The sequence below is a fragment of the Corvus kubaryi genome, unplaced genomic scaffold, assembly GCF_017639235.1.
Source record: "Corvus kubaryi isolate FWS band 111438036 unplaced genomic scaffold, C.kubaryi_AGA036_p1.0 138, whole genome shotgun sequence".
Taxonomy (NCBI): Eukaryota; Metazoa; Chordata; class Aves; order Passeriformes; family Corvidae; genus Corvus; species Corvus kubaryi.
In genome coordinates, this window is record NW_024580672.1 from 13,746,544 (window position 1) to 13,762,379 (window position 15,836).

Below are 15,836 nucleotides of genomic sequence, written 5' to 3' on the forward strand. Positions count from 1 at the left end.
AGAGTGTTGCCTCCTGTGGTTGTATCAGCCTCGGGGAGTGACCAGGGTGAGGTCTGCTTCAGTCAGAGACCAGAGTGGGTCTTTTGGGGAGCTCAGACCTTACATGCACAGTTTGAAATGGAAGTTTCTTTTAGCACAAGTCGTAGCAGCTTGCACTTGCTGTAGGAGATGGCAGGCCTTCCAGATGGCTGAAGTGCCGGGAAGTGACAACTGTGAAGTTTAGGGTGCCTCCAAATTCACTGCAGTGTCTTTTGTGTGATGCTGAGTATAGCATCAGCCTTGTTTAAGGAAGGCTCTGTATCATCTCTTCCTGTTAAAATCAAAGGGGCAATTTAGTAAGTTCTGTCTGGTGGAGTTGGAATGGACTTTGAATTAAATACCAAGCCCTTGATGAGGAACAAAACCTACATTTCATGTGTGGACAGGAGATTTTTTTAGATTGCTTTTGTTTCAAAATGTTTAATTAGTGTAGAGAAATTATGCATTTAGATCTCATGCAGATCTTGTAATTTAACAGCCTCCTGTAAAAATGTCTCTCAAGCAACCTTGGCAAAGTGCCGATGTTTTCTTTTTTTTTTTTCTTTATTTATACACTTTTCAAAATGACATGTGTACACTGTTGATGGTCTTTATTGAACCAAATCATCCATGATTTTGTGGTGCAGGGTATTTACGAAGCCTAGTTGCTTATTTGATTCATAGTTTAAATCCAAGTATTTCCCTTCAGCATTTGCAGCCCAGACATGACAGCTATTTCCTCCCAATAGGCTCTGTGCTGTCATTGCACAAACACCCAGAAAGTTCTGAGGAACAGACAGCCCAGCTCTGGATAGCAGTGGTGAAGCAAATCTTATTCTTACAGAACTATGGTGGTCTCACAGTCCCAGCAAAATAATTCTTTTCTACCCCAAACAGGGATGTACAGATAAGAGGGAAAACATTGCTTCATGACTTCTAATTCATATGATGCAATTTTAAAGAAGGGTGTTGTGGCTCAGGTTCTCTTTTCCTTTGCTTGTTTCTGTTGTGCAACCAGCAGCATGGAGATTGCTGCAGAGGGCTTCCCTCTGCAATCATTATCTACATGAACGTGCAGTGTTTTGTGTAGATGTTTGAAAGACCTAGTGGCTTTGAGTTAAAATATGAATATGCTTAAAAATACAGTTTTGCTTTAGTCGCAGATATTTTGGTATGGAAAATTACCCACAGAAAATAAGTGGAGAATCACAGTCATTGAGACCTGGTGTTTATAATAGACAAGGGAAACTTTTTTTTAACAAATCCTACTTATCACATAGATAAAAGCAAAAATCCAAGCAAATTAGTTAGCCAACATGTATTACATTTGAATTGAATATTACCTCCATAAATTTGCACTTGACAAAAATATCTTTCGGTTTTTGGAATGGGATGAAAAATGAATAGAGGTTTGTTACAGCATGTAGTATCACTTAATTAATGTTACTTTCTTCTCAAGATGTTTCTGGGGAAGAACCTGAGTTTTAAAAACTTGCTAGAGAAGTGAAGTAGTCTGTGCTGGGAGTACAGTTCTGTGGGTGCATTGACTTGCACTCCAATGTCACTGGAAACTGCTGCATGGACCCTACATGTGCAATTCTAATAGACTCAATTATTTGAAAGGTTCATTATAGTTAGTTAGGGTTAGCCTGGTTTGATATTTATACATTTTGGAAAATAATTGAGAAAACTTTTTAATCAATTTAAACCATTGTGTCAGCAGGAAATAAAATAAACAGTAGGGTTGCTAAATGATTTTTTCCCCCAATAATACTGTCAATTTAATGAAGTTAAGATTTATAATGAAATCTGAAATTATGTTGCAGTATTAGATTGTCATTTGTGTTTTGTTTTTATTTAGGCTCTCAGGCATGTAGAAGCCTGTTGTTTTTTTGTCTAATCCTGGGGAAATACCAAGCATCCTCCCAGCAGCACTGGGAGCCCTCAGCTCTCCCAGGAGGCCCATGTTGTTAAGAGCTCTCAAAGAATCTATTGCTCAGTTCCATGGGGGAGGGTTTGATCTCTGTCCAGTTTCTTTTTCCTTTCATTTTCCTCTCTTGCCATTATCCTCCCTTGTGTCTGAGGCTGCTTCCCAAGGGCCTTTCAGACACCTACAGTCTGGTAGCAGGTTGCTTGCAGAGCTTGGAGTCAGCAGCTCTTACGAGTATGGTAAGGCATTTTGGACGTTACCTTGGAAATCTGAGTGTCTGGGTTTCTTTGATCTTCTGGCTCTTGTACTGGTGCAGCTCCTCATTTTCTCTGTCATTGCACTCTCCCTCTACCCATATTAAACTTTTTTTCCATGCTTCTAAATCCAATCCCTTGGTTTTGTGCTGAGTTTTCTCTGTAGGCCTTCATTCACATATCTTTTGAAACTCTCTTTTGAGGGTAAGGTATGGGGACTGTACTGCTGAAACCCTCAGGTATTTTTGGCTTTAAGCTTGATTTGCTCACAGTGTCCCAGAGTGAGGACTGAGGGGTGGGTGCATAGATGTGCATTAGGTACCTCATGTGCCTTAGGTGATGGCTTCATGTGGCACAGGTTCATAAACACGGGTGCAGAAGCTGAAAGGATGTGGCTGCAAGTGTAGCTGCAAGTCAGCCTTGGGTGTCTGGTGCACAAGAAAGCTGATTTACCACAGCTGTACCTCGCTGTGCAGGGAGGGAGTAGGGGGGTTGGTGAACACTGCACAGTTTTAATATATTATGTCTTTTTGTCAAAGGAGGTTTCCTCCCTCCACCCCCCCACATCGTGCTGCTGACTGAGTACCTGGCAATTTTCAGTCCTTCCTGTAGTCTCTGGAGTTAGGACAGTGCTCTGATTATGATTAATTGGGGGAGAGGGTGTGCAGGTGTCTGGGTGGTTTGCCTGTCTTGTGTAAGGAATTCCTGAAAGAGCAAATCGTTGTGTCAGCCCATGTTGATCTACTTTTCTGCACAAGGCCCCTATCCCTGACTTCATGTCCCAGAGAACTGGTCTCTGAGACTTTCTGTCTACAGCTTTCCTGCTTCCTAGGCTCTATCAGTTGTTACTTGTTCCTGGATGATACTTTGTGTATTTGCTTGTGAGTTTTTTGGTTGTGGTTTTTTTAATCCTCTTGCACTGGATCACACCTCACTCCGCAGCTAGTGGGAGTTGGGTTTTGACTTGCTGTGTGTAGGTGGGTTAGAATCTGGCCCTTGTGTAATATGGGGGGGATAGAGGCTGCGTTCTGCCTCAAGCCTTGTAGTGCCAGGAAGCTCTATTCATGGCTCAGGACCTGGCTTTGCTTCATAGAGTACAAATCCACACGTGTAAAACAGAGAATGTGCAAGATCTGCTGTGCCATGTTTTGAATTATGCTTCATTTTGATAATGTACAAACAGTGTGATTAGTATCTGGAATCTTCATCTTGCTGTTGAAACTTTGTCTAGAAGTACTTGGAGGCAGGATCTTGCCTCCTAGTAGAGGGTATACCTGAATATGCTGGTTAATTTTTCAAGAAAGGGAGGCTGAGCTATTAAGGATTGCTTTTCTCTTAGAGATGTTGAGGGAGACTGGCCAGCAGTATTGAGTATAATAAGGTATGTGCATGACTTCTTTTTGAGAAAGCATAATGACAATATAAGTGTTGTGCTGGGAAACTGGATTGCTGGTCCATGCACAAGAGGAGAATTACCCCATGTTCAAATGCTACTGTCTTTTTAGGTTTGTACTGGCATACAGGTGCTCAGAGCAGGCTGGCAGGCAGGACTGTTTTCACATAACTCTGTTCAGCCTCAGCACATCCCCTCTGCCCTTTTTGATGTAACTTGCCCCAGTGCAATCTGCAAGTGTAGATAAGCAACTCCTAGTGATGCTGGAGTTTCTGAACCTGCCAGCATTACATTGTGTGAGATCCTGCCACAATTTGGAAAATAAAAAAGTACCCCATGTAGGTGAGGTTTTGTATACAGTGTCTTCTCAGTGGTGCTTGGCTTTGCAGTACAACTGGCAGGTTGCCAGGGAAAACACAGAAAGTGGGGTGAACCCAGCAAATGGCACAAGAAGCATAAAACCCACTCCCTGGTGAGGAATGAGGCCTCCAAAAGTGCAAGAGCTGATGTAGCAATTTCCATGGGGGAACCCACTGTGTTCCTCTTTATCACCCTGTTTATTTTATAACCCTCCAAGGGAGAAGATCCTGCAGAGCTGCAGTTCCTGTTTTCCTTTGTGTATTAGCAATACAGCCATGCATAGGGATATCGGGGCAGCAGGGAGTCTATGCAGAAACCCACAATTCTGGGCTCAATTTATACTTTATACCTTCAGTAGTTGTAAAATGTAATTTGTGTTCTGTTTAAACTATCAAAGTTGTGCAAAGAGGCCTTTGTGTAAACCAGAAGTAGGCCCAGTTGTTGATGTTATCTGCAACTGAGCTGTAATTCTCTGCTGCAGCATCTGTCTGCTGTGAAGTGTCACTATCTGTGGCTGAAGGCTCATGAACCCTTTGTCCTCCCAGATTTGGGAGAATCCTCTACAGGAGTGTGCTGTTTTGTAGCAGTGGGAGCTAGTGAGGGCTCATGCTGTTGGTGTTGCAGCACTGCCCAGTTAGAGCTGTGCTGCAGCTGCCGTGGGCTGATTTGCATCACTGATCACAGGGCTGCTGTGAGAACAGGAGACTTCGGATTTTGGTTCTTATGTTCTCAGCGTCTTTTGAAATGTGAAGCTTGTTAGACCCAGCCCTTAGACAAATTTGGTGTCCTGGGATGGTTGAAAGGATTTTTGGGCCATACCTGGTCAACTGTTCCTGCAATTCTCTTGTTTTCTCTTCCCATTGTATTCAGTGTACAGGCAATTCTCTGGTTTAAGTCGTATTCCTTCTTTGTCAGTTGTTTTGGTTTTTTTAGATTTTTTCCCATCTCAGCACATTTGTACCCTTTTTATATCTTCTCTGTGTAATGCTTCATCCACAACACATGCAGAGATTTATCCTTCATGCTTTTGTTTAACCTGACCTGGTGCTGTGCTCGGCAGTGAATTGGTTGTCACCTGTAATGTTGTTTCCGTCTGCTCCCCTGTTTGTAGGTAAGACTGACTTTTTCCTTTCTTGCTCCTGATTGAGCTTTCAAAGCCATTTCTATTTCTGACCCAAACAGACTGGTCAATGTCCTGCTGCTGAGTTAATTGTCTTGCTTGTTGGAGTTCCTGCTGTTCATCATCTCCTGATCCCTCCTGACAAACTTCTGCCCAAATTCAAAGACTGGCTGCTATTTGTTCTCCTCCTGAGAGTGTTGGCTCTTACTCCCTACCTTCTTTGAACCAACAAAGATAGGATTTATTTTTGTTGACTTATTTTGGGCTCTCTTGATCAGAGGTTGTGGGTCTCTGGGGCTGTGCACTTGGCTGGCCTTTGCCTGGATCTCTTCTCTATGAGACACTGCCTTGTTGATCAGCTCAGAGAGAACAGGCCTGCTTTTTCCATCTTGCTGAATATACTCCCATCTCTCTTTTCTGTGTTCCCTACTGTACTTTCAGTCCTTTCATTCTCTGATATGAAAGTGATTTCACTTCAGTTCTGTTGCTTTATGAATCCAGTTTGAAGTAGCCTTAGATGATTTCCAACATTATCTTAATTACTTGTTTATGTTTTGCTGCTTGCTCTGTGACAAGCAGCCATGCGGACTGAGAGCAATTCTTTTGCCTCAGTTTTGATTAAAGTTCCTCTCCATAAAATAGTCGATTATTTTCTGAAAGCTTCTCATTTATCTCCTACCATCTGTTACATTGTCAAGAAGGGAGAAGTGGTGGGAAAGGACAGATAACATCGGGGTTGCTGTTGGTACTGCTGCTCCAGTGGTCATTGCCCAGGTGCCTGGGCACCACTAAAGCAGTGTACAGGCATGGTAAGGTAACATGGCACTGGTTCTAGTTTGCCTTTTAACAGTGAGGCTACAAAGTGCAGCAAGTCATGAACAAGCAGCCTGGCCATCTGGGAGCTGTGGGAGGTAGCCACCTTGCAGCCTTCATGTTAGTTGTTGCTGCTTGTGAGCCAGAACTGTAAGAACAGAAGAAATCGAAGCTCTTCATTTTTCTCAGCCTTTCTTTTCCGTGTGTCTCCCAAATGCTGGATGAATGTGTCCCTGTTGACAGAATACAATCTCAGACATAAGGACATCTGGGTTCTCTTCCTGATTTTCTTACAGCCTGTGGAGTCTTTATGCCTCAGTTTCCCTAGTACAATGTGTAGCTAACAATAACATTAATGTATTTTCCTGTTTTCAAGTATGTTTCCCTCTGCCTTCATCTCCAGGCACAGTATTGCAGCAGTATAGTTGTAACATGAGAGATAACTAACAAGTCTAAATAGAAGTGAAGGAAGTCTGGCCTGGCCCCCAGCCATACAAATGCCATCAGTTTCTTTTCAAACAAAGTGCGGTTCAGTCAGGTGGTGTTTACTCAAAAAGCCTCATTTTCCCTGGTGCATCTGAAGGCAGTTTCTTGAGGGCAGAAGATGAGTGTTTGCAGAGAAGTACATGTTCCCCAGACTGCTGCACTGCAGAGGACACTGCCTAGGCTATTTCTGGAAATGACCATCTTCCTCAAAAGGGTAATGTTATGTGTGGGAAGAAGCACGGTATAGGGCAAGGGGCTGGCATGCTGGGCCCTTGGATCATTTCCTGAGTCTGCTGCTGAAAGGCTGCACGATCTGGGCACGTCAGATGGCCTACATGGGTCCTACCATCTGCACACTATATGGTTCCCACCATCTGTACGTTGGGGTAATGCACACACTTTTCTAATCCTGTTTTCTGGAAGCAGTATAGATGTTTTGGAGCTTGTAACTGCTTGAAAAAAGATGAAACTTAAGATCCCAAGTTTTCTAGGTAGATTTGAAAATTGCCTCCTGTGTCTTTATTCTTTTCCTGTGAACCACTGCAGTGCAGGTACCAGCAACTGGGATACTGGTTCTGAAGTGGCCTTGGAAGGGGCCAAGTGCCTGACCATGTAGTGAGAGTCATATCCTGCTGGAAGTGAAAAGGACAGGGACCACATAGAGAAGTGTTCATATTCTTCTGTCCTCATTCTTTGTCATGCTCTTCCTTGTTCATGGGAGAGCTTGGAGGTGCCATGGTGACATTTTTCTTCACCAGATCATGAAATACATGGTTTTGTCATTGTATTTAAAAAAAAGGCAGGAATCTGTTTACAAGAAGTTCAAACTCCCTTGCATCATGGATCACAGACAGGAATCTTGCCTTGGTGAAGGCAAAAAATACACTTTTTCCTGACATGTGAGAATCTACCTGAATTGTCCAAGTCCTAAATTGTTACCGAAGATATCGTCTGCTGTATGTCCAAGGGAGATGGACTAGGGTTTCTCTACTGAAATGGCTAAGGTACTTCACCAAGTGAATATACATCAGCTTTTGTCTCTGATCTGTGTGTACCAGCCCTTTTTGACATGATTAGCTGTGTGCTGTGAAGAGAAGGAAGTGGTTTCTGTAGGACTTTAGCTCACTTGTGGCAGAAGTTAGAAGGCAGACAAATGGAGCAATGAATACCACATTGGAGAACTTGCTTCACTCTTGGCTGCTGTCAGCTGCCCACTGTCCAGCCAGCAAGTCCCTTTCAGGCCAGCTTGTTATGGGAGACCCCAAACTGTCTATTCCCCACACTGATTTTTTCCCAGATAAGACCCTGGTATCTGGGCTGTGGAAATGCTGGTGGTGCGCAGCCACAGGGGGCACCAGCAGGATTGGTGCTTAGAACATGTAAAGTGGCCCAGAAAACCAGGTCCTTGGGGGTCTTCACAGAGCTGTTCAGAGGGACATGAAGATGCAATTCTGATTTCTCTGTTTCTTAGCTTCCAGTTTGGAAAGTGAGGATGTTTGACAATAAATGTGCTTGTGAACTGCCCAGCCACTGCTCTCGGTGAGCCTGTCGAAAAGCCTGTAAGGAAAGCACCAGTTCTGTATTCAGAGCAGGGCTTGGCTTGAGGCCATGCATTGAACAATGAGGAGAAAACAAAATATTGAATAGCTGCTTGTTCAGCAAACCGAGTTCCTCTTGGCCAGGCAGGGCCCTGCATGAGGACAGTTTTCCCCTAGCACTTGCGGCTGGGACGAGCATGGAGGGCCTCAGGTGGTGCAGGAGAGAGCCCACGCCAGCACACTTGCTCCCAGCCTGCACAGTGGGGAGGAAGCCAACTGGGGACTTCTTTGCTGGCCCCAGACTGCAGCACTGAATGCAAACAACATTCCTGCTGTTATTTCGCCAGGCTTGGAAAACCTTTCCCTGCAGAGTGCCACCTTGTGCTGCTTATTAGGATGTTAGTCTAGTTTGGGGGAGCTCAGCTCTGGAGCTGGGATAAATTCGTGGTGCTCAGCAAGGAGGAGCTGTCTTGCTACTCTTTTCTCCCGTGTGCTGAAAAAGCAGAACATGCACCAACAGAACAGTGTTGCTTCCCCAGCTGAGGGTTATGTATGATACTTCTGTTGTTTGAGTTTTATCAGTAAATTAATATTGCTTTGTTTTTGGCACCTATTTTCGATTATTCTCTGGCACTTTGTGCAGTGGTGTTTCAGAGTTGGGTTAGCCCACTTGGCAGACAGTGGGCAAAACATCAAGGCCGGTTTAGGTTTGGGTTTTTGCTGGCTGTGGGCTTTTTTCTCACTTTTCCGCTTACACTTCACAATAATTACATGATATTTTAGAGGTATTTGACCCAAGAATCAGATGGCATGTGTGTTCTTGTTAGCTCTCTCTGGGATGCCTGAGAACAGCTACTTTATCCTGGGGTTCAGGGAACCCAAATTGAGTACCCTGCTCTCTGCCACAGGTTTCTTGTGTGACCGTGGGGAAATTATTTATAATCTGTGTATTGGTGTTGTCCTCCTGCATAAAAAGTATTACGGAAGAGTTAATTTTGAAATGTTGCAAACAGAAATAATGATTATGGGGAGCAGGTACCAAATTGAGAAGGGCTATGTAAATACTTTAGGTGACTTTAAATATATTTACTTCTTGAAGTATGCAATACACTTTTAAAAGTTGTTTTGACTGAGTCTTGCAGGAGACTTTCACAATACTGTGTAGAAACCCAGATGTAGGTGACTTTCTACAGTTGTGAACCACGTGGAAGAGCTCTCTTCCGCTCTTTGAGCTGAAAACAGACTGTGGGGCCGTTTCTCCTTTTCCAAAGATGAACAAACATGAGCAGATGCTAGTACGGCTGCGTTCCCTTCTCTGTTGGAGACGGAGAATGTGAACTTTGGAAAGAGCCTGGCTTGATCCTGGGAAAACAGCTTTGATCAGAGCCTTAGGAGGAATCTGATACCGTGTCCATCTAAGAGTGACAGAAAAACTAGCCAGAGTTTGGGGCCAGGTTAATCTGGTGCATCTCCATTGACGTCAGTGAGAAGGTGAAACAGTCTGTTCTGTCCCCTCACCTCAGCTCCTTGTGGAGAAGAATTTGCTCTGGACCTCAAGGCCAGACAGTGTAGGGGATCATGAGGTAGTAATGGCTTAAGATAATTTTTTTCTCTGGTATTTCTTGGAAGGAAATGTTTTGTTAGATTTGCTGATATGCAAGACTGAGGTGATGCTCTTGTTAGACTTGAGGCTGCTACTTGGAAAGGGCATAAGGATGGCAGCAGGACTCCTGCTCCGGCTGTGCCATCTTCTGTTCAGCTGCATCCTGCTCCTCCTCACTGTAGGAGCTCATGGCAGTGTTGAGTACCATAAGTTGCTATGTTCCCAAGGCTCCGCTGCAGCTCTCTGAGGGCCAGACTTCTGGCCCTTTTAGGGGTAAAGTGGGCTCACATCTCCCTTAAAAACAGCCCTTGAGCAGCTCTATCTGGGCAGGAAGAGTTAACTCTTGTGCAGCCATCATTTGTCTTGCCATTGGGCTGGAAGCCTCACATGCTGCTACTGGTGAAGGTTCTTTGTGGGCTTCCCAGGCTGGCTTCTGCATTGGCTTCATAGGCTACTTGATCCACTTGAAACCCTGGCAAAACACTGGGGCTGAACGTTCTTCAGCCAGTAGGTTCTGTTTTGTGGACACAGATGGATTTAAAAGCTAAAAAAGCTGTTGATCACCCTTCTTTTCCATGATTTTGTTTTGTCATTTTTGAGGAAGAACGTGCATAAAAGAGAGCAGTAATGTAGTTCACAGGTTTCAGAAGGGTTGGTTGTTCTTGGCTTGGGGAACGGAAGAAGGGGAATTTAGTGGCCCAGTGAATGGGTGTCAGCAGATTCAGAATGTGGGAAGAGTCTATAAAATGAAGAAGAGTGAGCTCCTGTGCTTATGTGGTGTGATGGTGCATAAGCAGGAGAAGTAGCTGAACCTGACTGGAGTAATACAGAAAGCAGTTGACCTGGTCTGCAGCTGGATGTTCTTGTTTTGCTAAATATGATTCAGGTAACTGTACCCTAATTTTCACAAGATGGTGGGATATTTATTTCCATACTAAACTCTTGATAAAGCTGAGTGGGGTGAGTGAATTTGGAGAAGCACTGGGTCTGTGTAGGCATTAAGGACATACTGGAAAAGGCCCCTTACTTACGGCCAGCAGCACCTCCTGAGACAATAGTATATCTGTTGTGGTAGAGATGGAGCTGTTGGAGTCCTGGACTCCTCTGGAGCCAGGAGCTGATGCCAAATACAGGCAGGAGGGTGATCAAAGAGAGGTGACAGGATCCTTGGGTCTAAGTGCCATCTGTGTATTGCATAGAACAAGGGCTCTCGACTGCTGTGTTTCTCCCAATAGAAAATGGTTACCTCACTGAGAACCCAAACCAAAATGCAGATATTCTGCAAGTGCATGTATTGGCCCATTTATCAATAATAAATGTGTATAACCAGAAAGGTCAGCTGTGTTTAATGTTATGTGGCAGCTTTGTGATTTTAATTACAGTAAAAACCCCAATGACAAATGAATTCAGTGCTGTTTAGAGCTTGTTCCTCTCTGATGAAGTTAGTTGTGGTGCCTTACCTGTGCTTGGGTGAAATTTGGCTGCCTCTGCCATGGTAGGAGAGATTTTATTTAAATAAAGAAAACGGGGTAAAATGGCAAATTACTTGCAGATACTCTTTTGCTGGAGGACTTCAGCATAGTTTAATGTTTCAGCAACACCTTGTTACTGTGTTGGATAGCAAGGTTGCAGGCAGAATCACTGTAACTGGCACAAAAAGTTGTTGCATCTGGCCTTAAATTAGAATGACTGAAAATTGCTGCTTCCCTCTTTCTTCCTATTTTGTATGCAGTTTCAGGTATCTGGGGTAAATTGGGTTAAACTTACGTGTGTCCTCTTCCAACTTTTCGTTGCTTAAAATCTTGACAGGGACTGCTCTGCTATTTTTGTTGTTTGCTTGGCTCCTTTATGTTAAGCTTCTAAAACTCATTCTTGATCTTTTTCCAAGCTGTTTTCAAAATGTAGTGAGCAGGATCCTCCTCATTAATAACATTTTTTCAGTTTTTAGGAGTAGTTATCAGTTTGGGTGTTTTAAACTGATTGTTAAAGAACTGACTGCTATAGAAACCTGACTTTTAAATGAGGACCCTGCAGACAATTTGTGCTTGAGCTACTTTTAAATTGCAGCTGATGTTTTGAGCAGTGCCAGTGCACGTGCTTGGGCTTTTGTTTTCCCCTCTGAACATGTCCATACCTGCCTGGCTCTGGTTTCAGCTTTGCAGGTTCTGCTTGCCTTGTCCATCTGACAGCAGGGATGTGAATTCCCCTGGTTTGTGGTCCATGCTTGACAGCAGTGTCCTTGTTTCACTGGGTGACACAGGCTGTGGCTGACAGTCTGCAGCAGCACAGCAGCATCTCACTGAGCACACTGGTTACTTGCTGTTGTAAACCCAGAGTGTTCCCTGAGTTTTGGCAATAGTTTACAGCTGTGGTGTTCATCCTGTACCCATCAAAAAGCTGGTGATGGTGCACAAGGATGAGGCCTTGATTTCAGTCTGCTGATAGTCTCTGAGTTCTCAGTTGATGATAAGAGCAGCTCAGCTGAAGTGATCCAGTTACATTTGGTTTTGTACCTATTTAAAAGACTTCTTTTTCTGAATCATATCAGTAGAGGTTCCTCCACTTTTTTCCACTTCACTGACAGCATTGTCCTTGTTTAACTCGAAATAAGTCTTAGTAACATGTGCAGCCCAAAAATGAGGGGTAGGAACTAATCTTTGGATTAGGAGCTATAGAAAATGAATTGAATTATGAACAGAAGAGAGAGGGTTTTTTCCCTTTATGTGTTGTCCAAGCAAAAGGAAACTGTCACAGAAAATATGAGTTAGTGAATGGTGATGGTGGGGAGTGGTGATGGACTTTTTTCCTAAATTCAGGTGAAATAAAAAATTAAAACTTTTCCACATGGTCCCCAGTGAGGCTAAGCAAAACATAGACAGGTAAGAGAAGAAGCCTTCCTGTAGGATTCATTCAATGCTGCTGAAATTCTTTCATTTGCATTCAGCTTCAGTGGGAAGGTGTTGGGGGGTTGCTTTTTTTCTTTGCCACAGACGTGGTTAAAAGCCACAGCATATATTTCCTGACTTGGTGAAAAGCCTGTGACCTCTCTCAGTTGTCTTGTTCATCAGAAGGCAGATAGGTAATAAAGAGTCTCCTGTGTGAGAGGAGTAAGGAGAACCTGCTGTTTTAATTTTGTTCACAGCAGTGGGCCAAACTTTCTTCTTTCAGTGCTGGCCTTGGTAATTGGCTAGATAAAATACAGGAATTCAAGCCATTGCATATCTTTGGCCTTCTAACTGCTAATGTCATAGCCAAGAAGAGTGCACAGTCTCCTGCAGGAACATACAGTAAATAAGAACAATAAGCATATTTCAAACTACATACAGGTGGTGGTTTTAAAGGGCCTCAGCTCAGTCTTGATGGGTTAATTTGGATCCAAGTTGCCTGGACAAATGGATTTTGCTGGTTTAGACTCTGAGGGCATGTGGGTTTGATTTGGGAGGTTTTCTGGACTAAATATTATGTTCACGTTTCTGATTCCTGGGAACCAGAATGAAGACATCCACTACTTTTGGGAGGGAATTTGGGAGTTTCCTCAGCATGAAGAGTTTGACTATAGTGTGCCTTGCCTTTAGGGTATCCCATGTCCTGCTGAGCAGGGTGGCTTGCACAGGTATATGGTAACTTTTGTTTTTCCTCTGCTCTCAGCCACGATCAGCTAAGACTCATTTACCTTGTTTTTTTTGCAGACATCCACGGTTTATTCGTCATTTTCAATGAGGTTCTAACACCTGTTAGGCACTCCTCCTTCCTTTTTTTGGAGAAGCATTTAATTATGACAGGGTTTCCCTTGGAGCACATCCTCCATTCAGTTCCCTAATTGTAGAATTCTCTGTGGGATTCTCCAGATGGGGGATAGAGGATAATCTTCTCAGAGCTCCGGAAGAAATGTGATGCCAAATTAGAGAAAATAGATCCTTTTTATTAAGCTCTTGGGTTCTTTTTACTCTTATTTTAAGGTGACCTTCTGTTAAAGAGAAATGTTGGACAAATGGCTATCCTTTTAAATAATCCTCAACAACCTTACCTGGGTTAGATTAGAAATCCTGAATGGATTTAAACTCTTTTTTGCCACTCATTCTGTCATCACAGAGGCAAGGAGAATGAACTTGCCTGTTTCCCTTTTGTTTCTAGTTGGTTTCATTTTCAAGCTGCAAAGCTCTAAATTAAGGAATGCTGGCAGTGTGCTTGGCATGGCAGGCAGGTATAAAGACAAAGCCCCCTCCTTTGTTGAGTGTCACAGTGCCACTTTGTGGGTCACTTCACTGCATGCTGGTGTTGTGGCGGTGCTGTTCCCATCCCCAAGGGGTTTCCAGATTTCCTAAATGTGCTATCCCCACTGATGTTTGCAAACATGGCAGTACTGGCTATCCCATTTTGTGCCCAAATGCTGGCCATGTCTGCTTCTGCTAAGTTGGCTGAGTCTGGCATGTGATGGCTGAAGGGCTCCTGGGGCTGTCCCTACAGAGCCAGTTCTGCGGGAAGGTTCCCATGTATTTGATGTGCACAAACTAATGCTCCACAAGCTCCTGTGTTAGCAGATGATACCAGTATTTTTACAGGGTGAATGAAGAAACTAAAGCACAAAGAAACATAACTTCAGTCCTGTACTGAGTTGGTGGCAGAGCCAGAAGGAATCTGGAAGTGACAGACTCTGGTCCCCTGTTCTAATCATCACCTCTCTTTGGGATTTTGTGTGCATTTAAGTCTCTAGGGAACATTTTCTTTAGCAGTAAGGGTACCAGCTTTTGCACTGGAGGGAGGGAACTTCTTGTCAGCAAGGAGGATGAGGTTATAGATTTTAATGTATGTAGTTGGTTGGCTTTCCACTGTGATGTGCCACTGGGGATGCGTACAGCTTGCAGCAGTTGAACTTTGGTGCTCAGAGGTCAAAGGTGGCTAATCCAAATTTTTTTTTATCTTCCAGGTCTACGCACAACGAACTAGAAAAAAACCGGTAAGTAGCTAATGAGCTGAATTCTAAGAAATGCAAGCCTGGTGAGTGTAATGTGCTTTGCCCTTACCCATGCAGGTGCTGTTTGATCAGCTTAGACAGCTGTGAGTGACCACACTGCATCACGTAGTTTTAAAAGTTGGGGGGAAGACACAAAACGATCTGAAAAAGAAGCTTTGTTTTTGGTTGGGTTTTTTTTCTCTCTCTCTGAAAAGGCAAGAAGTGACCCAGTTTTGTGACTAATTTGTATGCAGAGTAAATACTGTTCTTCTCCTGACACAGTGAAATCTGATTGGGGCACTTTCCATACATGAGGTTGCTACGGTATCAGGTTTCTTGGGCACTGGGTACTACGTGTTACCATGATCCCCCACCCCTGCACTGGGCTGTAATAATCTCTGTAGCACAGAAGAAAATACCATTGTCCAGAGGCTCCGAGATCTGGCCACCAGTGCTCCTGTGGAGACTCTTGTAACCTGTTCTAGGATTGCGCCTGTTTATCCTTGAACCTGACGTTTTAGCAAGCCCTGCAGTTTTGTTACTTGGCTGGCTCTACTATATGACTCAACCCTTTTGTAACAGGAGTTAAAGTAAGATAAATACCATTGAGACAAGGGGAGCTAGTTCACACACAGATCAGATTATCGCCTTCCATTCAGGATGCTACGGTTAAGGTTGTGTCAGGGTTTCCATTATAAATTTATCTTGGCTCTTCTGTGGGATTTTAGGGGGACCGAGGGTGGGTGTGGTTTTTGTGGCTGCTCTAACAAAGGCGGTGCTCTGGCCAGCTGCTCTTATGAAGAAACCCCCAGGGTGGGAAGGAAAGCTGAGTCTAAATAGGCTGATTGCCTCCTCTTCTCTCCTAGCAGCCCGTCATTTAACAAGGGATGGGAGGACTCTGAGGATGGCCAAAGTCACACAGAGGCTTTGAGCCAAGTTTGTATTTTCTTTCAGACAAGATCTTTCCATGCAGCTTCAAGGGAGTTGGAGCTGAGTACCTCATGAATTGTGTTGCTCTCAGTTTCCCCCACATATGCCTCCCTCTGGCAGTGCTTGGAAGCAGCTTGGCCTTTGCATGGTGTGGGTGTTTTCTTCCAGCCTATGCTTCTACCTCCTGGTATTTTTGAGTATATACAGAGTTACCATGGTCTTGTTTCTCTGAGTTGATGCAGGGAGGGTTTTTTATTTGGGTTATGTTGCTCCCTGAGCTTTAGCCTCTCTGGTCCCAGGTTGAACTGTGTTGAGGAGTGTTGGCTTCTGGGTTTTCCAGTGCTCTCTCCAGTTCTATTTACTAGTGAGGGAAGGAAAATGCAGTCCTTGGGTCTGACCCAGAACTGAAGGTGCTTTTTTCTCCATGACAACAGTAA

The 15,836-nt window shown here is 43.9% G+C and overlaps 1 protein-coding gene across 2 annotated transcripts in view; it reads left to right on the forward strand.

Moving 5' to 3' along the window:
- MXI1 (MAX interactor 1, dimerization protein) overlaps nt 1-15,836 on the forward strand; it is a 55,934-nt gene that overhangs the window by 12,676 nt on the left and 27,422 nt on the right. For both annotated transcript variants that reach the window (XM_042019292.1, XM_042019293.1), the window contains exon 3: nt 14,443-14,472. In XM_042019292.1, the coding sequence (XP_041875226.1) occupies nt 14,443-14,472 (30 nt within the window). The remainder of the gene's footprint in view (nt 1-14,442; nt 14,473-15,836) is intronic.